Source organism: Globicephala melas, chromosome 12 (assembly GCF_963455315.2).
Source record: "Globicephala melas chromosome 12, mGloMel1.2, whole genome shotgun sequence".
In the NCBI taxonomy this organism is placed as follows: Eukaryota; Metazoa; Chordata; class Mammalia; order Artiodactyla; family Delphinidae; genus Globicephala; species Globicephala melas.
In genome coordinates, this window is record NC_083325.1 from 25,635,535 (window position 1) to 25,660,389 (window position 24,855).

General features: G+C 39.3%; 1 protein-coding gene across 2 annotated transcripts in view; it reads right to left on the bottom strand.

The window, feature by feature from the left end:
• The window catches only part of POLE4 (DNA polymerase epsilon 4, accessory subunit), a 95,327-nt gene that overhangs the window by 65,308 nt on the left and 5,164 nt on the right, over positions 1-24,855 (bottom strand). Inside the window, exon 4 of one of the 2 annotated variants that reach the window (XM_030877683.3) lies at positions 13,592-13,913. The exons of the other annotated variant lie outside the window; for it this stretch is intronic. Within the exon in view, the coding sequence (XP_030733543.1) occupies positions 13,900-13,913 (14 nt within the window). The 3' untranslated portion in view covers positions 13,592-13,899. Of the gene's footprint in view, positions 1-13,591; positions 13,914-24,855 lie in introns of those variants that run through there. 2 annotated transcript variants of the gene reach the window in all.

Genomic DNA, 24,855 nt, shown 5'->3' on the forward strand with positions numbered 1-24,855 from the left:
ATTGTTTTTGACCCAACACCTAGAGCAATGGAAATAAAAACAAATAAATGGGACCTAATGAAACTTAAAAGTTTTTGCACAGCAAAGGAAACCATAAACAGGATGAAAAGACTACCCTCAGAATGGGAGAAAATATTTATAAACTGACAAAGGATTAATCTCCAAAATATACAGGCAGCTCACACAGCTCACTATCAAAAAACAAGCAATCCAATAAAAAAATGGGCCAAAGATCTAAATAGACATTTTCCAAAGAAGATATACAGATTGCTAACAAACACATGAAAGAATGCTCAACATCAGTAATCATTAGAGAAATGCAAATCAAAACTACAATGAGGTATCACCATACACCAGTCCGAATGGCCATCATTTAAAAAGCTACAAACAATAAATGCTGGAGAGGTTGTGGAGAACAGGGAACCCTCTTGCACTCTTGGTGGGAATGTAAGTTGATACAGCCACGATGGAGAACAGTATGGAGGTTACTTTAAAACCTAAAAATACAACCCAGCAATCCCACTACTGGGCTGGGCACATACCCTGAGAAAACCATAATTTAAAAAGTCATGTACCACAATGTTCATTGCAGCACTATTTACAACAGCCAGGACATGGAAGCAACCTAAATGTCCATCGACAGATGAATGGATAAAGAAGATGTGTCACATATACACAATGTAATATTACTCAGCCATAAAAAGAAATGAAATTGAGCTATTTGTAGTGAGGTGGATCGACATAGAGACTGTCATACAGAGTGAAGTAAGACAGAAATAGAAAAAAAATACTGTTTGCTAACACATGTATATGGAATCTAAAAAAAAAGAAAAAAAATTGGTTCTGAAGAATCTAGAGGCAGGAACAGGTATAAAGACATTGACGTAGAGAATGGACTTGAGGACATGGGGAGGGGGAAGGGTAAACTGGGGCGAAGTGAGAGAGTGGCATGGACATATATACACTACCAAATGTAAAATAGGTAGCGGGAAGCAGCCACATAGCACAGGGAGATCAGCTCGGTGCTTTGTGTCCACCTAGAGGGGTGGGATAGGGAGGATGGGAGGGAGATGCAAGAGGGAGGAGATATAGGGATAAATGTTTATGTATAGCTGATTCACTTTGTTATACAGCAGCAACTAACACACCATTGTAAAGCAATTATACTCCAATAAATATGTTAAAAAAATTATACATGTATAAATCTGAAAAACACATACAAAATGTTGAAGGCTAATACAGCAAACTGCTAACAGTGGTTACTATGGGGACGGAGAGCTTAATGATGGACCTTGACTCTAGGGAACTTCCACATTTTAATCTATCTTCTGTGTTATTTAAATATTTTAAGTTATCATAGATTCATGGACTGCTTTTAAAAAATAAAAATATTTTAACACAATTTTTTTCAAACAAGTCTTTTACTTGTTTTACACCAGAGCCCAATTGGGGGTACCATGAAGCAGGCGGACCCTGTCCCCAGCCTCATGAAGCTGGCAGTCTCCTGGGAAACAGGGACAGGGAAACAAGCACTGGTTCAAGAGTGTGGTGAGCCCTGTGATGAGGAGAGAAAGGGCATGTGGGAGCACAGAGCGAGGGCACCTACCCTCACCTAGCAGGTGGCCTGGAAATTTTCTCAAGCCTTAGACATAAAAAAGAGTAGAAGTCAGGAGGCAAATGGGGGAGAGGAGAATGAGCAGAAAAGTACAACAGGCAGAGGGAACAGCATCTGCAAAGTCAGAGACCATGGCTCCCTAAGGAAATCCGGAGTGGCTAGAGTTCAAGGAGAGGGGGGAGGAGAAACAAGCATAGAGAGGTAGGCAAGGTCCCATCAGAAACCTTGTAAAGAAAGACCGTGTAAGGTCTTATTAAGCAGGTTGGACTTTATCCTAGAAGCAAATAGGTATTCAGAGAGGGCCTGAAGCAGAAAGGCTGATGGACCCACCCTTTAGCATGATCAGTTAATCAGCATCTCCTCCTCCAGACTATATCAGCTGTGAAGCATGGCATTCTTACCTTCATTGTCTTACAACTGCAAAGTTTTCTCATCTTTTAGAACACTGGGTAGTGTTTTCCTAGTGTGATCTGAAGGAAGGCCATCCATCCATCTGTCCCCAGCTTATAACTCCTGGCTCTTATTGCCAACTTTAACAGACACTTTTCCCTAGGGCCAACTACACCACCATTCCTAAACTACTAGCTATATAATACGATGAGAATCAAACCCAGAAAGAAAAAAAAAAGCCCTTTCTACAACTTTAGTGTGGAAGAATCTCCTGGTGAAATCCATGGACAGGTCTGTTTAGCCATTCTAGGCCCCACGGGGCCCAGGCTGCGTTCTCGAACATTGGCACATACCACAATTAACACCTCAACTCGTCCTTGCCACAGACACTAATCTGCTGGCATCTGCTGGCACCATCACTCTCCCCTTCCTGCCTCCCACTGCCACCTTTGCTTAAGGTTTCCTCTTATCTTGTGCCCAAACATCTGCTTTAAGGCCACAGTCCATCTCTTAAGCTCTGAGCTTGAGTGTTTCCCATGACAATGAACTCTGTTGGGAATTTTCTCTCCGCTTCTGTAATGTCTGATATTTTTCTCTATTAGGACACATATTCTGACTTATAGACATTTTCACTTTTACAAACTGCTTTGTGAAATCACTGTGATTCATGTCACTCATAATTAGGAATGAAAATTAGGAGAAAACCAATTTAGCTTCTTGCTTTTAGCATGACAAGAGAATAATCCAGAAATTATCCCTAAGATTTTTCATTCAGCATTCACCTGGTATTTTACTATCTCAAAGCACAAAAGGCAAATAAGAAATACTATCTAAAAATAAAAATAAAAAAAAAGAAATACTATCACCCATTGTTTTGAAATATAGTTTCACAGTTGTTTATTCAGAAATCACACATTTCTTTAAAACAAATTGAGGGTCTTTAGTAAATTCACTATCTTTGTGTAATTTTAGAAGCCAAACATTGACCTTGCTTCATGACAATCTGATGTGACATTCCCGAGATAGGACAGATGACTTCTACAACTCTCACTGCCCTGCTGCTCCCTGGTCAGTCTCTATTTTTTTGAAGTATAGTCGATTTAAATATTATATTAGTTTCAGGTATACAGCATAGTGATTCTGTATTTTTACAGATTATATACTCCATTAAAAGTTATTACAAAAAAAAGTTATTACAAAATAGTGGCTATGATTCCCTGTGCTATACAATATACCCTTGTTGTTTACCTATTTTATACATAGTGGTTTGTATATGTTAATCCCATACCCCTAATATGCCCCTCCCCCTTCCCTGTCCCCTCCTGTAACCACTAGTTTGTTTTCTGTATCTGTGAGTCTGTTTCTGTTTTGCATATACATTAGTTTGTATTATTTTTTAGATTCCACATATAAGTGATATCATACAGTATTTGTCTTTGTCTGACTTATTTCAGTAAGCATAATATTCTATAAATGGCAGAATTTCATTCTTTTTCTATGGCTCAGTATACTGTTGGCAGGAATGTAAATTGGTGCAGCCCCTATAGAAAACGGTATGGAGGTTCCTCAGAAACCTAAAAATAGAACTACCATATGACACAGAAATTCCACTTCTGGGTATATATCCAGAAAAAAAACAAATACAATAATTAGAAAAGATACATGTACCCCAACGTTCATAGCAGCACTATTTACAATTGCCAAGATATGGAAGCAACCCAAGTTGCTTCATTCAACAGGTGAATGGTCAGTCTCTATTTACCTTCTGCAATAAGGTAGAGATGTGCTCATTGTCAGCTCATCAAGAAAACACTGTGAACTGACAGGCATAGACATCTTTTTAAAAGCATGTCTTTCTCTGTTCACTGTATTAGACTCTATTTGGCAGTGGGGAGCAAAAGGAACATGTTGTCTGTCTTGGGTAAAAGCTCTCCAGCATCCCCAAAGAGGTCCTTTACAGTGACATTAATAATCTCAGTATGTCTCAGACTAAGAAACCTGGGGCTGTCAGTACATCAAAATGAACCTTTTCTCAGAAGCAAACTCTCATTAACCAAGCCCAATGTCTGATGTGCAGACATGTCTCCATTTATGCTGTTTCCCTTATGTGTGTTTGGCAGAGCCCTCATTTCTTATTTAGAGCTTTTATTATCATAGACAAGCCACATTCAGAATAGAAAGGGTTTCAATGCTCAGTAAGTATTACTGAAGGCTGACATTGAAGTTGACAAAAGCTGTCGTAGCAGTACCCAGTGTTGATTCAACGCTGTGTTCCCAGCATGGTACTGAGGGCTTTACTAGCATTATCTCATTGTGACCCTCACAATAACCGTATGGAGTAGTGATTGTTATTATCACCGAGGCTTGGAAATGTTAATATACCCACAATCCCACAGGTAAGAGTTACAAAAATGAGATGCTGTGGCTGAGACTTCTAGATGTCCACCAAAATCTGTCCATCACTTGACCATAACAATAGAGTTGTGGCTGGGCACATGGCCCCTAGGCAGAAACTATTTCCTCACTGTCCTTGCAACTAGATGTTGCTACTTGACTAAGTATGGATAAATGAGATTTGAACTGAAGTAATGTATACGACTTCTTAGTTCTCTCCAACTTAAAAGATGAGTCCCTTGTCCTGCTAACACTCTCTTTCCTTTCCTGTGAACTGGAACTGGACTTGGAGATCACCCAGCTTTGATCTAGCGTTACTCTGTCAAATACAGTAACCACTAGACACCTGTGGCCATTTAAATTTAAATTAATTAAAATTAAGCAAAATTAAAAATTTAGTTCCTCAGCCACATTTCAACTGCTAGCCACATATGGCTGGTGACTATCATTGTACACCACAGATGTAGAACATTTCCATCATCACAGAAAGTTCTACTGGGCAGTACTATACAGTTGGTAACCACAAAGCAATGAGATGGAAGGATCCTGGATTCCAAATGACCCCATAGAACAGAGCTGCTCTGCTAGTCTACACCAGTTGAATTGTTAGATGGAGGCGAAATAAACTTCTACTTGATTTAAGCCAGTGTGTTTTGGGGGATATTTGTTAAGCAAATTTGTTTTTACCCTAATACAGAAAACTAGGGGTGTCACTGCCAGGTAATCCAGCACAACAGCCAGTGAGTGGTGGGTCTTTCCCACCCGCCCCATGGTTTCCACTGCCTAGAGACTGGACATTTGTGTTTTGATTATTTTAGATCTGGTCCGTGACGTCCCACAATTTTGACCTGTGCAGATCACCTTCTCCTCATTCTACAGCATATCCTCTCTCTTCCTCCACCTGTTGGATGTTGTTACCATCTGATACATTGAAATATTTATAGAACTCTATAAATATGGGCGTAATGCAGCCTGCAGATTCTCCCAAATGTGACCCAAACACCTCAATTCTCTCCTGTATCATTTCCTATAGGAAGTTTACTTCTAATATGTGTGTATTCTGACTGTATGCAATTTTCCAATACGTCCCTTGCTTGGCAAGTCAGTAATCTACAATGCGGAACAACTCTTACAAGGAGTGAAATATTCCCTATGCATAAGGCCGCCAATCCTCTTGTTTCCCTGTAATGATGCAACATGGACAGACAACTTATAGCTGGAAATGGCCCTATTCATTCATAAAGAGAAATCACTGTCACGGTGAATGGAAAGAGAACACATTCCCATGATCAGCGCCTTCTCTACCTGGGGCAGAGCTACCTGTGAAGGCAGGTCAGCACCAAATTGTTGCTTAGGGAATGTGGGTTCAGAACAAATGGAGCTCAATATACAATTCCACTGGTTGAAGGCACCTGAATAGGACAGGCTGTCATGCCTGGTCAATGGAACGACAATACTCAGAGGCACTGGCTCAAGCTACCCTACCTAGTGGAGGATGGGGCCCACCAACATATCTCTGGGACTCCTTCCTCACTTTCACGACTGAACAGTGCCCCCTAGTGATTGACACATTCTTCTAGATATATTTGATCAGGCCTAGCTGAATCTGGGAGCAACTCAGCCTCTGAACTCAGCTTGACTTTAAGGTTCCACTTTCCGAGGGCAATCTTCCTACCCCTTATTTCCAAATTCTTGGGAAGAACACACCATAGCTCATATACTAGAGCATATTATCATAAGCAAAGGGCTTTGATCATGGGATTCTGAGCAGAGCCTCACACTTGTTTCCTCTGGACTGTACGAAATCTTAACAGCAGGGATAATACATTTCTGAGGTTCAGATAGCCTACAATGAAACAGAAGTAAAAACTCTGGATAGTGCACTCGATATACTGCTTGGAGAGAGTTTGGGAGGCTTCCGGGCCAGAATCCATAGAAAAAATATAATTATCATTTCTCAGAAAACACAGAGGAAATTCCTAAAATTGTCACAGCCTTAACCTGATTTGGCAGAAGAAATCACGCCCACCAAGGGGTGGTCTAAGGGTGGCCACCTTCACCAAAGGCTTGGGGAGCCAGTCTCCCTCTGCTGGTTATGGCCCAGGAATGTGGGAGTCCCTAAATTCCTAAGCCACCTGCCAGCTTTATGCTAGCATTTCAGGACCACTTCTTACTATGAGAGTGACTGCTTTATTAATGATGAATCAGTTCAACAGACATGATGAAGGACCCATGCCCTGCCCTTCGGATTTACATTTTCCTGTAGACCAGAAGTCTGTGGATCAGTGCCAGGGAAAAAAATTACCTGGGGAATTTGTTTTTAATAAAGAGAGAGTGCAAGAGAGATTCTTGGAGCTCCAACCTTGAGGTTCTGATTCATTAGGTCTGGGGGGTGGTATGGTCCAGAAATTGGCATTTTTAACAAATGCTGCAGAAGAATCTGATCCATAGTCAAGTTTTGGAACTAGTCTTCAGAACAGTAATTTCCAAACTGAATTCCCATCAAGAGACACATAGCAGGGGCTGCTCACTCTTGTGACACTCTGAAGGATACAGCCTTAGTTATGTGCAAGTCTTACCATGCCAGCACTAACTGTACCCGTAAGCTCCCATTGAGAAATACACTAGTGTACATGAGAATGGTTTTAACTAGGAAAGGCCTTAAATCAACTCTAATAAATTTATTTTAAAGTCAACTATTGTTAGTAACAAGTCACTTGTGAATGTGTTGATAGCAACACATGTATATCATAGCTGTTCCACAGTGGGGTTTGAAGACACAGCATCAGTCACCTCTTCCGGAAGCAATGGAAGCAATGGGAGTTTTGGGGGTAGAAATCCTCAAGGTCTGGGAGATGACTGTCCTTGCCTTGGGTGGGGAGGTAGTTTATCTTAATTTCTTCTGGTTGGGATGTAACTTTCCTTTCTCACACTAATCACTTTTGAGTCTCTATTAATGCATCACTAAAATATTCATTTGGATTACAGAAATTTACTCCCGAGTGCTTCTCCTTCCACATTCCCATGTCCTGCAGGACCAGAATGGATCTATTCATCTCAGCACCTGTGCTGCACAAAAAAAATGTTTTGTGGACTGGACTTTTGGATGCCTCCTATCTCTTTCATTTTCACTTGGTCTCTCATGGGATTGCAATGGTCTTTATTTTCCCAACATTTTATTTTGAAAAATTTTAAAAGGAAAAGTTGACTCACCACCCAGATTATATAATTGTTATATATAATCTGTTTTATCACATATTTCTTCATCTATCAATCCATCTTATTTCTGATGCATTTCAAAGTAAGTTGTAGATACCATTACATACTGCCTTTAAACACTTCAGTATGCACATCAACTAGAATACAAAATTTGTCTATGGGAATTTTTTAAGGTAAAATTTACATAAGGTGAACTGCAATAATCTTAAATGTACCATTTGCTGAATGTTGACAAACACAAACCTCCATATGATCCACACACCTACAGAGACATAGAACATAGAAAATTCCCTCAAGCCTCTTCCCAGGCAATTCTCACCTCCATCCCTCAGAGAAAACAATGCTCTTATTTTTTTCCACCATAGTTAATTTGACCTGTTCTAGAGCTTTATATAAATGGAATTTTACAGTATTACTTTTTTGTGCAACACAGATAAGACAAAATGTAATCTGTCTTCCAGAAAATTGGGATATTTTATCACTCTTAGGAAACCATTAGGCAATACTGGGCCAAGCAATTTCAAGCCCAGCTCAGAGATTTTAGTGGTTAGTTCCAACCCAGTATCATAAAGCTCCTAGTTCTGGTCCCTCCTTACATCAATCTCCTCCTAGTTCTGGTCCCTCCTCACATCATAACAACTTGCATCACATAATACGCAATGCAGAAAAGAACAGAGATGAAAGCTTTAAAAAAAAATTTTCCACCACCAAGAAATAACCATTAACATTAGGTAGAAAATCACCCTAGGCATTTTTCCATGAGAGAAAAATGGGTAGGATGAGGGACACATCTGTGATACAATCAAATCCCACACCCACCAGGTGGGTGATCCACAAACTGGAAAATAATTATATCACAGTTTGTCCCATAGGAGTGAGAGTTCTGAGCCTCATGTCAGCCTTCCCAGTCTGGGGGTCTGGCACTGGGAGGAGGAGCCCCCAAAGCATTTGGCTTTGAGGGCCAGTGGGGCTTGATCACAGGAACTCCACTGGACTAGGGGAAACAGAAACGCCACTCTTTGAGGGCATACACAAGGTCTAGGGCCCACCAGGAACCAGGGGAAAAACAGTGACTTCATAGAAGCCTGGGCCAGACCAACTTGCTTATCTTGGAGGGTCACCTGGGGAGGTGGGGGGCAACTGTGGTTCACTGTGGGGACAAGAACACTGGTGGCAGAGGTACTGGGGAGTACTCACTGGCATGAGCTGTCCTGGAGGCTGCCATTTTGACAAGGTCAAATGCACAAACATTTGCATTATAGGGGTCCCAGAAGAAGAGGGAGAGAAAGGGCCTGAGAAAATATTTGAAGAGATAATAGCTGAAAACTTCCCTAATGTGGGAAAGGAAACAGTCACCAAAGTTCAGGAAGCACAGAGCCTCATACAGGGTAAACCCAAGGAGGAACACACCAAGATAAATATTAATCAAATTGACAAAAATTAAAGACAAAGAGAAAATATTAAAAGCAACTAGGGAAAAGCAACAAATGGCATACAAGGGAATTCCCAGAAGGTTATCCACTGATTTTTCAGCAGAAACTCTGCAGGCCAGAAGGGAGTGACACGATAAATTCAAAGTGATGAAAGGGAAAAACCTACAACGAAGAATACTCTACCCAGCAGGGCTCTCATTCAGATTCGAAGGAGAAATCAAAAGCTTTAGAGACAAGCAAAAGCTAAGAGAATTTAGCACCACCAAACCAGCTTTACAACAAATGCTAAAGGAACTTCTCTAAGTAAAGGGGTTGGGGGGAGAGGACACAACTAGAAATAAGAAAATCACAAATGGGAAAGCCCACTGGTAAAGGCAAACATACAATAAAAGCAGGAAATTATCCACACACAAATATGATATCAAAACCAGCAACCATGATGAGAGGAGAGTACAAAGGTAGGAAATGGGAATTGCATTTGAAATTAAGAGACTAGCAACTTAAACAACTTTGTACACATATAGACTGCTTTATCAAAACTTCAAGGGAAATGCAAACCAAAAAACTACAATAGCTACACACACAAAAAAGAAAAAGCAGCCCAAACACAACACTAAAGATGGTCATCAAACCACAAGAGAACAAAAGAGGAAGGGAAGAAAAAACACCTAAAAAAAAAACCCAAAACAATTAATAAAATGGCAATAAGAATATACATATCAGTAATTACCTTAAATGTAAATGGATTAAATGCTCCAAGCAAAAGACACAGACTGGCTGAATGGATACAAAAACAAGACCCGTATATATGCTATCTATCAGAGACCCACTTCAAATCTAGGCACACATATAGAATGAAAGTGATAGGATGGAAAAAGGTATTCCATGCAAATGGAAATCAAAAGAAAGCTAGAGTAGCAATACTTGTATCAGAAAAAATAGACTTTAAAATAAAGAGTGATAAAAAAGACAAGGAAGGACATTACATAATGATCAAAGAATCAATCCAAGAAGAAGATACAACAATTATAAATATATATGCACCCAACATAGGAGCACCTCAGTACATAAGGCAAATGCTAACAGCTATAAAAGAGGAAATCGACAGTAACACAATAATAGTGGGGGACTCTAACAACCTACTTTTATCAATGGACAGATCACCCAGACAGAAAATCAATAAGGAAACAAAGGCCTTAAATGACACATTAGACCAGATGAATTTAATTGATATCTATAGAACATTCCATCTGAAAGCAGCAGAATACACTTTCTTTTCAAATGCACAGGGAACATTCTTCAGGATAGATCACAATTTGGGCCATAAGTCAAGCCTCAGTAAATTTAAGAAAATTGAAATCATGTCAAGCATCTTTTCTCACCACAACGTATGAGATTGAAATCAACTACAAGAAAAAAACTGCAAAAAATACAAACAAGGGAGGCTAAACAATATGCTATGAAACAACTAATGGATCACTGAAGAAATCAAAGAGGAAATCAAAAACATACCTAGAGACAAATGAAAAGAAAAACACGACTATCCAAAACCTATGAGATGCAGCAAAAGCAGTTCTAAGAGGGAAGTTTATAGCAATATACTTGCTAGCAAGGATGCAGAACAACTGAAATTCTCAAACACTGCTGGTATAAATGCAAAATGGTACTGGTACTTTGGAAAAGTTTGGCAGATTCTTTAAAAAGTAAACATATGTTTACAAGATCCAGCATTCCCACTCCTACGTATTTACCCAAGAGACATGAAAAGTTAATGTTCACACAAAAACCTACATGCAAATATTTACAGCACCTTTATTCATAATCACCAAAAACTGGCAAATATCCCTCAACTGGGGAATGGATAAACAAAATGTGGTACGTACATTCCATACAATGGAATACTACACAGAAATAAAAAGAAACAAACTACTGATACACGCAACATAAATGAATCTCAAATGCATTATTAAGGAAGCCAGGCTCAAAAGTCTACAAACTGTATGATTCCATTTATGAAGGCAAACTATGTGGACAATAAATAGATCAGTGGTTGCCAGGAGCTGGCACACTGGTTGGGTGGGAGAGGACTATAAAGAGGCAGCAACGAGGGAATTTTTGTGTTGGTGTAACTTTTCTAATCTTTGATTGAGATGGTCATTAAATGCATTTATCAAAACTCATAAAACTATACACTAAAAGGGGTGAATTTTGCTGAAAAAAAAAAGGGCAGTTCATAAAAGAAAAACATGTCATATGGAAGAAACTTTAGAATAACCCACTCAACTGATAAGAGGGAAAACTCAGGAAGGGTAAGTGATTAACAGTTTTATCTAAGGTAGTAGGAGTAGTGAGATGAGAACCAAAGTCTCTTGACCCGTCCAGGATCCTTTCTACTACAGCAATATTTTCCAATGCTGTTTTACCTTGACCCCCAGTAAGAAATACACAACATTACCACAAAGTTGGCAGCTTAAACCAACACTCATTTATTATCTTACAGTTCTGCAAGTTAGAAGTCTGGCACAGTGTGACCAGATTATCTGCTCTGGGTCTCACCAGGCCAAAGTGAAGGTGTCAGCTGACCTGGGCTTTTTCTGGAGGCTCTAAGGGACAACCCATTTCCAAGACCAGGCAAGTTACCGGCAGAATTCAGTTCAATGCAGTTATGGGACTGAGGTCATTTCCTTGCTGGCTGTCAGCCAGCAGTTATCATCTTCTAAAGGCTGCCACATTCCTTGGCTCATGACCCTCTCCATCTTCAAAGCCAGCAACAATAGATCATGTCCTTTTCATGCTTTGAATCTTTCTGATGTCCTCTTCTGCCACATCTCTATAACTTCTTACCCTCAGCCAGGAGAAAGCTCTGCTTTTAAGAGTTCATGTGATTACTTTGGGGCTGGCCAGACAATCCAGGATCATCTATTTTAAAGTCTACTGATTAGTAACCTTAATTACATATGCAACATTCTCTCTTGCCATGTAATATATTCACAAGCATGACACCAGGGGCAAAGGTCACGGGTGCCAAAACTGTGCCCACCACATAGATTTTCCACAATGATGTAATATACACACATATAAATGAAACAAACTTACCTTTCACTCAGTTCAACACTTCACTGCTTTTATTATTTTAAAATGACAGTGGCAACATAGTACATTGATTTCATGTCCTATTAATGGGCTGCAACCTCTAAGTTTATCGTGAAAAAAGGCCTGCATTCCCTTTTAAATTCCAATCTGCAATAATACAAGGCCCATGGAAGGGCCTCAGGGGCCTGGGTAACCCCTGAAATTATATGCAAAGTTCTGGTACTAACTAATCCTAAGAAAAACAGACAAACCCATGTCGGGGACAGTCTGCCGGATACCTCCCCAGTGCTACTGAAGGCTATCATGGTCATGAAAAGAGAAAACAGACCAGAGGAGACTAGGAGACATGACAAGTAAATATAATGTACTGGATTGGATCTTAGAACAGAAAAAGGATATTAATGGGAAAATGAGAAATCCAAAAAGTCTGGAGTTTAGTTAATAGTGATATAAATGTCAGTTTCTTAGGTTTGACAAATGTACCTGGCAATGTAAGATGTTAACAATGGGGAACTAGGTGAGGAGTATACAAGAACTCTGTACTGTCTTTGCAGCTTTTCTGTAAATCAGTATTATTCTAAAAGAAAATTTACTTATAAAACATTACAAGATTGAGCATCTGCACATCCTTCTAGGGAGATTTATAGACTTTATACCTCCTATTCATGATCCAAAAATATTTAAGTCCCACTGTCCAAGGCTTCCTACTGCTTTCCTTAACCACTACTTTCTAAGTACTCTGCCTCCTTCCTCCTATGTCACCCACACCTTCTCAAAAAACAAGATTTAACTAGGGCCTGGGGAAGGGAAGAATGCGGAATTATTTTCTAATGGGTTCAGTTTCAGTGTGGGAAGATGAAAAATATTCTGGAGATGGGTGATGGTGATAACAATGGGAATAAATGCCACAGAACTGTACACTTAAAAGTGGTTAAAATGATACATTTTATGTTATGTATATTTTACAATTTTAAAAATAAAGGAATGGGTACTGATACATGCTATAACATGGATAAACCTTACAAAACATTACCTTAAGTGAAAGAAGGCAGACACAAAATACCATCTATTATGTAATTCCCTTAACAATGCTCCAAAATTGACTATAGCAACAGTTTTACATATCTGTGAATATATTAAAAACTACTGAAATGTACACTTTAAATGGGTAAATTGTATGGTAGGTGAATTATATCTCAATAAAGCTACTGAAATATTTTAACTGGTTTTAAATCTAGGATCACATTTATTTGACCTCTGAAGACCTTAAGTGACATCCTATAAATTCTGGAGCCACACTCTGCTGATGTGCTAAAAAAATGAACAAATAAATGAAAGACTGGGGTTTACAATGGCTAGCAGGGAAGATCAGAAAAATCTGTGGCTAGGCATGGTGGCTCTCCAGTCATGACGCAAGAACAAAGGCAAGATGATAAAACACACTAGGTTGAGGTTGATCAGAAACTTTTATTTGGTCCTTATCATTTATTAAGCAACCTACAAAATCATTTTTGATATCTCTACCACAAGCAGCAGCAGCTGCATCCAGGCCAGAAATGGAAGACACAAGTAGTGGAAGACCTTATAAAGAAAAGCTAACCGGTGAGATCTCTGCTTATCCAGGCTTAGGTGAAGGCAGAACAGGAAAAGTGTGTAAGTCCAGTATTTCAAAGACTCTTCTTCAAAGCTGAGACCTGCAGAGGGCCTAGCTGAAGGATGCAGGTACAGGCTCACAAAACTGCCCAGGCTCAGCAATCAATCCAAAGTACCTAAAAACACAAAGAGCAATGTTGAAAGCAAGGTGCCTCAAGAGCTGGATGAATGTAGCAAACTGGGCAAAGTTAAGTGGCAGCTACTTTGGTACTGGCAGTTCTTCTAAGACCAAAATGCTCATTTTGAGGAATATCCATCCAAAAGATCCTTGGGGAAGAACATGTCATTACAGAGGCTGGGCAGTTGGGTCTGGAGAGTTCAATTTAGATGTGGGAAAAGGGCTAAGAAATTGTGTTGGTTAATGAGCATCTGTGGAGACTACAACAAGGGGTGAGTGATACAAAATAAATAAGTTTTCTAAGCAGAGTGTATAATCTTTGAAAAAGTTCCAGGTCAAGATGGGAAACTGGGGACTTCCCTGGTGGCACAGTGGTTAAGAATCCTCCTGCCATTGTAGAGGACATGGGTTCGATACCTGGTCTGGGAAGATCCCACATGCCATGGAGCAAATAAGCCCATGTGCCACAACTACTAAGCCTGCACTCTAGAACCTGAGAGCCACAACTACTGAGCCCATATGCTGCAACTACTGAAGCCCACATGCCAGATCCCACGCTCCGCAACAAGACAAGCCACCACCATGAGAAGCCTGCGCACCACAACAAAGAGTAGCCTCCACTCGCCGCAACTAGAGAAAGCCTGCACGAAGCAATGAAGACCCAATGCAGCCAAAAATAAAATTTTTTTTAAACTTTAAAAAAAGATGGGAAACTGGACCCTCAAGTTTGTATGCCCTCCCATGCAAGATTCCATGTGAAAGGAAAAAAATCTTTTAACAGGTATATAAATCTACAACAAAGAGATTTGGTTGAAACAAAAAATTGACTGACAGAAACCTGACTGAAGTGTGTTTATAAATAGGGCAGAGAAAAATAAGCCTACAATAAACAGAGGGGGGTGCAGCAGAGGTGGGAACCCATCTAACTAGAAAACTCATGGGGAGGATCTAGACTGACACCAAAAATGACAGAAAGAGATGCAAGGCTAACATGGGTAATGACTCGAGGGTCTATATGAGAAACAGTTGACCACATCTCCTCACAACCCTCCCAGTGTGCAGCACTACCAGAAAACAAGCATTTAAACTAAATCTAACTTGAAAAAAAATCAGCAGGCTCTCTTCTAAAGAACTAAATGAATTATCTGGAGAACAAGCGGCTTCTGAAAATTCCAGCTTCCCACAGTCAAGTTTTCTGCAATTCTGGCCTTTGGAGGCCCCCAACATAACATCTGGTCCCACCCGCTACCCACACTAAAGTAAAACTGCAAGGCAATAACCACCCTCCATACACATACATACACAGGTTCCAAAGAGCTTTCTTATTCCCTCATTCTAAAATAGAATAAAAATTACATGGCATTTGAAGAAAGCCTATCCAGTAAAAGGAAAGATTTGAAAGAATAATTCAGGGAAAAGAACACGTAAGAAAAGAACAAAACAAAGCAAAAAAACTTCAAAATTTTTTTAATAGCCTCTGCTTTTGATAATGTCAAATTTCTGCTGATACCAACTGATAGAACTGATTAATCTATTTTTAAAAAGAAAATCCTTCAGGCATTAAATAGGCCTCAAGAAAAGGCAAACCCAAAATCTAGAGAAGGCAAAAACACAAAGAAAACCCAGCCTCCAAAACTGCTTTTACCTCAGGGGAATCTGCCAATCCAAAAGAGAGCTGAAAAACATTTGCGATTTTGGCTAAGCAAATGAAGGGTCAAATCTGAGAATCTGCCCAAGTGGAAAGGTTTGATAATTTCCCCCTTTCTAAAAGCTGGATTCCCAAAAGGCTACACCCTCAGAGTAAGGCTGAACTAGAATTAAATCAGTCCCCTCACAGACCTGCCATCACAGTTGATATCACCACAGTGATCAAGGAATCCTCAAGTCTTAGATTCAAAAAGGAGGTTCTGCACTGATACATGCCCCTAGGTGTCTTGCAGAAGCAAATGAAAATCTTTGAAGAAAGGTCTCATTATACGGGCCTCAAATAATTATCCAACAAATTATTTTTTCAAATATTAATACAATGACAAATATACCAAGATAGGGCTTCCCTGGTGGCGCAGTGGTTGAGAGTCTGCCTGCCAATGCAGGGGACACAGGTTTGTGCCCCAGTCCGGGAAGATCCCATATGCCGCGGAGCGGATAGGCACGTGAGCCATGGCCACTGAGCCTACGCGTCTAGAGCCTGTGCTCCGCAACAGGAGAGGTCACAACAGTGAGAGGCCCGCGTACTGCAACAATATATATATATACACTAAGATAACTAAGCAAATAGAAAAAGACCATGAGACAGTACCAACAAAAACAATAGACAGAAAAGTAAATAAATAAGCCAGGCTTAAAAGGCTTTGGATATTAGATTGGACACAGACTATAAACAATTGTACATACTACATTTAGTGAAATAAAAGACAAGTTTCAAAACATCTGCAGCAAATACAAACTAACAAAATATATTTGAAAAATAACTAAATGGAATTCACAGAAAATGAAAAAACAAGAACTGAAACTAATAAATCAACAGGAAAGTTTAAAGGAGACAGGACTACTGAACAGAGAATTAATAAAATGGAAGGTCAGAAAAATTACATATAATACATCATGGAGTCGCAAAATGATGGTTGACTTTTAGCATACATTTAATGTGAATCCCAGAGAGAAAGGAGAAAGAAAAACAGAAAGGAGAGACAAAGAGACTTCTCCAGGACAGATGAAAGACATCAATCCATAGATTTAAAAGCCTAAGCACTTGCTGCCGCCACCAAGAAGCCTGTGTGTGAACACAGGTTATTATCCACAACCCCCTTCCGGGGAGCCTGTGCAGCCCGCCACTGCCAGGGTCCCGGGATGCAGGGACAACTCCCCCGGGAGAACGCATGGCGCACCTCAGGCTGGTGCAACGTCACGCCGGCCTCTGCCCCTGCAGGCTCGCCCCACATTCCATTCCCCTCCCTCCCCCCAGCCTGAGTGAGCCAGAGCCCCCGATTCAGCGACTCCTTTAACCCCGTCCTGTCTGAGCGAAGAACAGATGCCCTCCAGTGACCTACACGCAGAGGCGGGGCCAAATCCAAAGCTGAGCCCCTGGGAGCTGTGAGAACAAAGAAGAGAAACGGAAATCTCTCCCAGCAGCCTCAGAAGCAGCGGATTAAAGCTCCACAATCAACTTGATGTACCCTGTATCTGTGGAATACATGAATAGACAACGAATCATAACCAAATTGAGGAGGTGGACTTTGAGAGCAAGATTTAAGATTTTTTCCCCTTTTCCTCTTTTTGTGAATGTGTATGTGTATGCTTCTGTGTGAGATATTGTCTGTATAGCTTTGCTTCCACCATTTGTCTTAGGGTTCTATCCGTCTGTTGTTTTTGTTTGTTTATTTTTAATTTTTTTCCTTAATAATTATTTTTTTATTTTAGTAACTTTATTATATTTTATCTTATTTTATTTTACTTTATGTTTCTTTCTTTTTTTCCTTCCTTCCCTCCTTCCTTCCTCCCTCCCTCCCTCTCTCCCTTCTTTCTTTCTTTCTCTCTTTCTTTCTACTTCTTCTCCCTTTTATTCTAAGTCATTTGGATGAAAGGTTCTTGGTGGTGCAGCCAGGAGTCAGTGCTGTGCCTCTGAGGTGGGAGAGCCACCCTCAGGACACTGGTCCACAACAGACCTCCCAGCTCCACATAATAACGAACGGCGAAAATCTCCCAGAGATCTCCATCTCAACACCAGCACCCAGCTTCACTCAACGACCAGCAAGCTACAGTGCTGGACATCCTATGGCAAACAACTAGCAAGATAGGAACACAACACCACCCATTAGCAGAGAGGCTGCCTAAAATCATAATAAGTCCACAGACACCCCAAAACACACCACCAGACGTGGACCTGCCCACCAGAAAGACAAGATCCAGCCTCATCACCAGAACACAGGCACTAGTCCCCTCCACCAGGAAGCCTTCACAACCCACTGAAACAAACTTAGCCACTGGGGACAGACACCAAACACAACGGGAACTACGAACCTGCAGCCTGCAAAAAGGAGACCCCAAACACAGTAAGATAAGCAAAATGAGAAGACAGAAAAACACACAGCAGATGAAGGAGCAAGATAAAAACCCACAAGGCCTAAAAAATGAAGAGGAAATAGGCAGTCTACCTGGAAAAGAATTCAGAATAATGATAGTAAAGATGATCCAAAATCTTGGAAACAGAATGGACAAAATGCAAGAAACATTTAACAAGGACCTAGAAGAACTAAAGATGAAACAAGCAATGATGAACAACACAATAAATGAAATTAAAAATACTCTAGAAGGGATCAATAGCAGAATAACTGAGGCAGAAGAACGGATAAGTAACCTGGAAGATAAAATAGTGGAAATAACTACTGCAGAGCAGAATAAAGAAAAAAGAATGAAAAGAACTGAGGACAGACTCAGAGACCTCTGGGACAACATTAAACACACCAACATTCGAATTATAGGGGTCCCAGAATAAGAAGAGAAAAAGAAAAGGACTGAGAAAATAGTTCAAGAGATTACTGTTGACAACTTCCCTAATATGGGAAAGGAAATAGTTAATCAAGTCCAGAAAGCACAGAGAGTCCCATATAGGATAAATCCAAGGAGAAATACACCAGACACATATTAATCAAACTGTCAAAAATTAAATACAAAGAAACAATTAAAAGCAGCAAGGGAAAAACAACAAATAACACACAAGGGAATCCCAATAAGGTTAACAGCTGATCTTTCAGCAGAAACTCTGCAAGCCAGAAGGGACTGGCAGGACATATTTAAAGTGATGATGGAGAAAAACCTGCAACCAAGATTACTCTACCCAGCAAAGATCTCATGCAGATTTGATGGAGAAATTAAAATCTTTACAGACAAGCAAAACCTGAGAGCGTTCAGCACCACCAAACCAGCTTTACAACAACTGCTAAAGGAACTTCTCTAGGCAAGAAACACAAGAGAAGGAAAAGACCTACAATAACAAACCCAAAACAATTAAGAAAATGGGAATAGGAACATACATATCGATAATTACCTTAAATGTTAATGGATTAAATGCTCCCACCAAAGACACAGATTGGCTGAATGGATACAAAAACAAGACCCATATATTTGCTGTCTACAAGAGACCCACTTCAGACCTAGAGATACATACAGACTGAAAGGGGATGGAAAAAGGTATTTCATGCTAATGAAAACCAAAAGAAAGCTGGAGTAGCAATTCTCATACCAGACAAAATAGACTTTAAAATAAAGACTATTAGAAGAGACAAAGGAGGACACTATATAATGATCAAGGAATCGATCCAAGAAGAAGATATAACAATTGTAAATATTTATGCCCCAACATAGGAGCACCTCAATACATAAAGCAAATACTAACAGCCATAAAAGGGGAAATCGACAGTAACACATTCATACTAGGGGACTTTAACACCTCACTTTCACCAATGGACAGATCATCCAAAATGAAAATAAATAAGGAAACACAAGCTTTAAATGATACATTAAACAAGATGAACTTAATTGATATTTATAGGACATTCCATCCAAAAACAACAGAATACACATTTTTTTCAAGTGCTCATGGAACATTCTCCAGGATAGATCATATCTTGGATCACAAGTCAAGCCTTGGTAAATTTAAGAAAACTGAAATTGTTTCAAGTATCTTTTCCGACCACAACGTTATGAGACTAGATATCAATTACAGGAAAAGATCTGTAAAAAATACAAACACATGGAGGCTAAACAATACACTACTTAATAACAAAGTGATCACTGAAGACATCGAATAGGAAATCAAAAAATACCCAGAAACAAACGACAATGGAGACATAACAACCCAAAATCTATGGGATGCAGCAAAAGCAGTTCTAAGAGAGAAGTTTATAGCAATACAATCCTAACTTAAGAAACAGGAAACATCTCGAATAAACAACATAACCTTGTACCTAAAGCAATTAGGGTAAAGAAGAACAAAAAAACCCAAAGTTAGCAGAAGGAAAGAAATCATAAAAATCAGATCAGAAATAAATGAAAAAGAAATGAAGGAAATGAGAGCAAATATCAATAAAATTAAAAGCTGGTTCTTTGAGAAGATAAACAAAATTGAAAAACCATTAGTCAGACTCATCAAGAAAAAAAGGGAGAAGACTCAAATCAATACAATTAGAAATGAAAAAGGAGAAGTAACAACTGACACTGCAGAAATACAAAAGATCATAAGAGATTACTACAAGCAACTCTATGCCAATAAAATGGACAATCTGGAAGAAATGGACAAATTCTTAGAAATGCACAACCTGCCAAGACTGAATCAGGAAGAAATAGATAATATGAACAGACCAAACACAAGCACTGAAATTGAAACTGTGATTAAAAATCTTCCAACAAACAAAAGCCCAGGACCAAATGGCTTCACAGGCAAATTCTATCAAAAATTTAGAGAAGAGCTAACACCTATCCTTCTCAAATTCTTCCAAAATATAGCAGAGGGCACTCCCAAACTCATTCTACGAGGTCACCATCACCCTGATACCAAAACCAGACAAGGATGTCACAAAGAAAGAAAACTACAGGCCAATATCACTGATGAACATAGATGCAAAAATCCTCAACAAAATACTAGCAAACAGAATCCAACAGCACATTAAAAGGATCATACACCATGATCAAGTGGGGTTTATTCCAGGAATGCAAGGATTCTTCAATATACGCAAATCAATCAACGTGATACACCATATTAACAAACTGAAGGAGAAACACCATATGATCATCAATAGATGCAGAGAAAGCTTTGACAAAATTCAACACCCATTTATGATAAAAACCCTGCAGAAAGTACGCATAGAGGGAACTTTCCTCAACATAATAAAGGCCATATATGACAAACCCACAGCCAACACTGTTCTCAATGGTGAAAAACTGAAAGCATTTCCACTAAGCTCAGGAACAAGACAAGGTTGCCCACTCTCACCACTCTTATTCAACATAGTTTTGGAAGTTTTAGCCACAGCAATCAGAGAAGAAAAGGAAATAAAATGAATTCAAATCGGAAAAGAAGAAGTAAAGATGACACTGTTTTCAGATGACATGATACTATACATGGAGAATCCTAAGATGCTACCAGAAAACTACTAGAGCTAATCAATTAATTTGGTAAAGTAGCAGAATACAAAATTAATGCACGAAATCTCTGGCATTCCTATACACTAAGGATGAATAATCTGAAAGTGAAATCAAGAAAACACTCCCATTTACCATTGCAACAAAAAATAAAATATCTAGGATAAACCTAGTTAAGGAGACAAAAGACCTGTATGCAGAAAATTATAAGACACTGATGAAAGAAATTAAAGATGATACAAATAGATGGAGAGATATACCATGTTCGTGGATTGGAAGAATCAACATTGTGAAAATGACTCTACTACCCAAAGCAATCTACAGATTCAATGCAATCCCTATCAAACTATCACTGGTATTTTTCACAGAACTAGAACAAAAAATTTCACAATTTGTATGGAAACACAAAAGACCCCAAATAGCCAAAGCAATCTTGAGAATGAAAAACGGAGCTGGATGAAACAGGCTCCCTGACCTCAGACTATACTACAAAGCTACAGTAATCAAGATAGTAATGGTACTGGCACAAAAACAGAAAGATAAATCAATGGAACAGGATAGAAAGCCCAGAGATAAACCCAAGCACATATGGTCACCTTATCCTTGATAAAGGAGTCAGGAATGTACAGTGGAGAAAGGACAGCCTCTTCAATAAGTTGTGCTGGGAAAACTGGACAGCTACATGTAAAAGTATGAGATTAGATCACTCCCTAACACCGTATACAAAAATAAGCTCAAAATGGATTACAGACCTAAATGTAAGGCCAGAAACTATCAAACTCTTAGAGGAAAACATAGGCAGAATACTCTATGACATAAATCACAGCAAGATCCTTTTTGAGCCACCTCCTAGAGAAATGGAAATAAAAAAATAAAAATAAAAATAAACAAATGGGACCTAATGAAACTTCACAGCTTTTGCACAGCAAAGGAAACTGTAAACAAGACCAAAAGACAACCCTCAGAATGGGAGAAAATATTTGCAAATGAAGCAACTGACAATGGATTAATCTCCAAAATTTATAAGCAGCTCATGAAGCCCAATAACAAAAAAACAAACAACTCAATCCAAAAATGGGCAGAAGACCTAAACAGACATTTCTCCAAAGAAGATATACAGACTGCCAACAAACACATGAAAGAATGCTCAACTTCATTAATCATTAGAGAAATGCAAATCAAAACTACAATGAGATATCATCTCACACCTGTCAGAATGGTCATCATCAAAAAATCTAGAAACAATAAATGCTGGAGAGGGTGTGGAGAAAAGGGAACCCTCTTGCACTGTTGGTGGGAATGTAAATTGATACAGCCACTGTGGAGAAAAGTATGGAGGTTCCTCAAAAAACTAAAAATAGAACTACCATATGACCCAGCAATCCCACTACTGGGCATATACCCTGAGAAAACCATAATTCAAAAAGAGTCACGTACCAAAATGTTCATTGCAGCTCTACTTACAATAGCCAGCAGATGGAAACAACCTAAGTGCCCATCATCGGATGAATGGATAAAGAAGATGTGGCACATATATACAATGGAATATTACTCAGCCATGAGAAGAAACGAAATTGAGCTATTTGTAATGAGGTGGATAGACCTAGAGTCTGTCATACAGAGTGAAGTAAGTCAGAAAGAAAAAGACAAATACCATATGCTAACACATATATATGGAATTTAAGAAAAAAAAAATGTCATGAAGAACCCAGCGGTAAGGCAGGAATAAAGACGCAGACCTCCTAGAGAACGGACTTGAGGTTATGGGGAGGGGGAAGGGTTAGCGGTGACAGGGCGAGAGAGAGTCATGGACATATACACACTAACAAACGTAGTAAGGTAGATAGCTAGTGGGAAGCAGCCACATGGCACAGGGATATTGGCTTGGTGCTTTGTGACAGCCTGGAGGGGTGGGATAGGGAGGGTGGGACGGAGGGAGACGCAAGAGGGAAGACATATGGGAACATATGTTTATGTATGACTGATTCACTCTGTTATAAAGCAGAAACTAACACACCATTGTAAAGCAATTATACCCCAATAAAGATGTTAAAAAAAAAAAAAAAAAAAAAACTACAATGAGATATCATCTCACACCTGTCAGAATGGTCATCATCAAAAAATCTAGAAACAATAAATGCTGGAGAGGGTGTGGAGAAAAGGGAACCCTCTTGCACTGTTGGTGGGAATGTAAATTGATACAGCCACTGTGGAGAACAGTATGGAGGTTCCTCAAAAAACTAAAAATAGAACTACCATATGACCCAGCAATCCCACTACTGGGCATATACCCTGAGAAAACCATAATTCAAAAAGAGTCACGTACCAAAATGTTCATTGCAGCTCTACTTACAATAGCCAGCAGATGGAAACAACCTAAGTGCCCATCATCGGATGAATGGATAAAGAAGATGTGGCACATATATACAATGGAATATTACTCAGCCATGAGAAGAAACGAAATTGAGCTATTTGTAATGAGGTGGATAGACCTAGAGTCTGTCATACAGAGTGAAGTAAGTCAGAAAGAAAAAGACAAATACCATATGCTAACACATATATATGGAATTTAAGAAAAAAAAAATGTCATGAAGAACCTAGCGGTAAGGCAGGAATAAAGACGCAGACCTCCTAGAGAACGGACTTGAGGTTATGGGGAGGGGGAAGGGTTAGCGGTGACAGGGCGAGAGAGAGTCATGGACATATACACACTAACAAACGTAGTAAGGTAGATAGCTAGTGGGAAGCAGCCACATGGCACAGGGATATTGGCTTGGTGCTTTGTGACAGCCTGGAGGGGTGGGATAGGGAGGGTGGGACGGAGGGAGACGCAAGAGGGAAGACATATGGGAACATATGTTTATGTATGACTGATTCACTCTGTTATAAAGCAGAAACTAACACACCATTGTAAAGCAATTATACCCCAATAAAGATGTTAAAAAAAAAAAATAATGACCTTAAATGTCAATGGACTAAATGCTCTAATCATAAGCATAGGGTGGCTGACTGGATGAAAAAACAATACCTATCTATTATGCTGCTTACAAGAGACCCACCTCAAAGCTTCAGACATACACAGACTGAAAGTGTGGGGATGGAAAAAGATATTTCATGCAAACGGAAATAACAAGCAAGCTGGGGTAGCAATAGTCCTCTCAGACAAAATAGCCTTTAAAACAAAGTCTATAACAAAAGACAAAGAAGGGCATTATATAATGATAAAGGGATCAATACAAAGATAGGATGTAACATTCAATAACATATGCACCTAATATAGGAGTACCTAGTACATAAAGCAAACAGTAACAGACATAAAGGGAGAAATTGAGAGTAATACAATAGTAGTAGGGGACTTTGACACCCCACTTACATCAATGGACAGATCATCCAGATACAAAGTCAATAAGGAAACTGTGGTCATAAATGACATATTAGACCAGTTAACTTAAAAGATACCTACAGGATATTCCACCCAAAAACAACAGAATACACATTCTTTTCAAATGCACAAAGAATGTTCTCCAGGACAGATCACATGCCAGTTAACTAAACAAGTCTCAACAAATTTAAGAGGGTAGAAATTATATCAAGCATTTTTTCCCACCACAATGGTGTGAAACCAGAAATCAATCACAGGATGAAAAATGGGGAAAATACAAACATGCGGAGACTAAACATATGCTACTAAAAAACCAATGGGTCACTGAAGAAATCCAAGAGAAAATCAGAAACTACCTCAAGACAAATAAAAATGGAAACACAATTTTCCAAAATCTATGGGATGCAGCAAAAGCAGT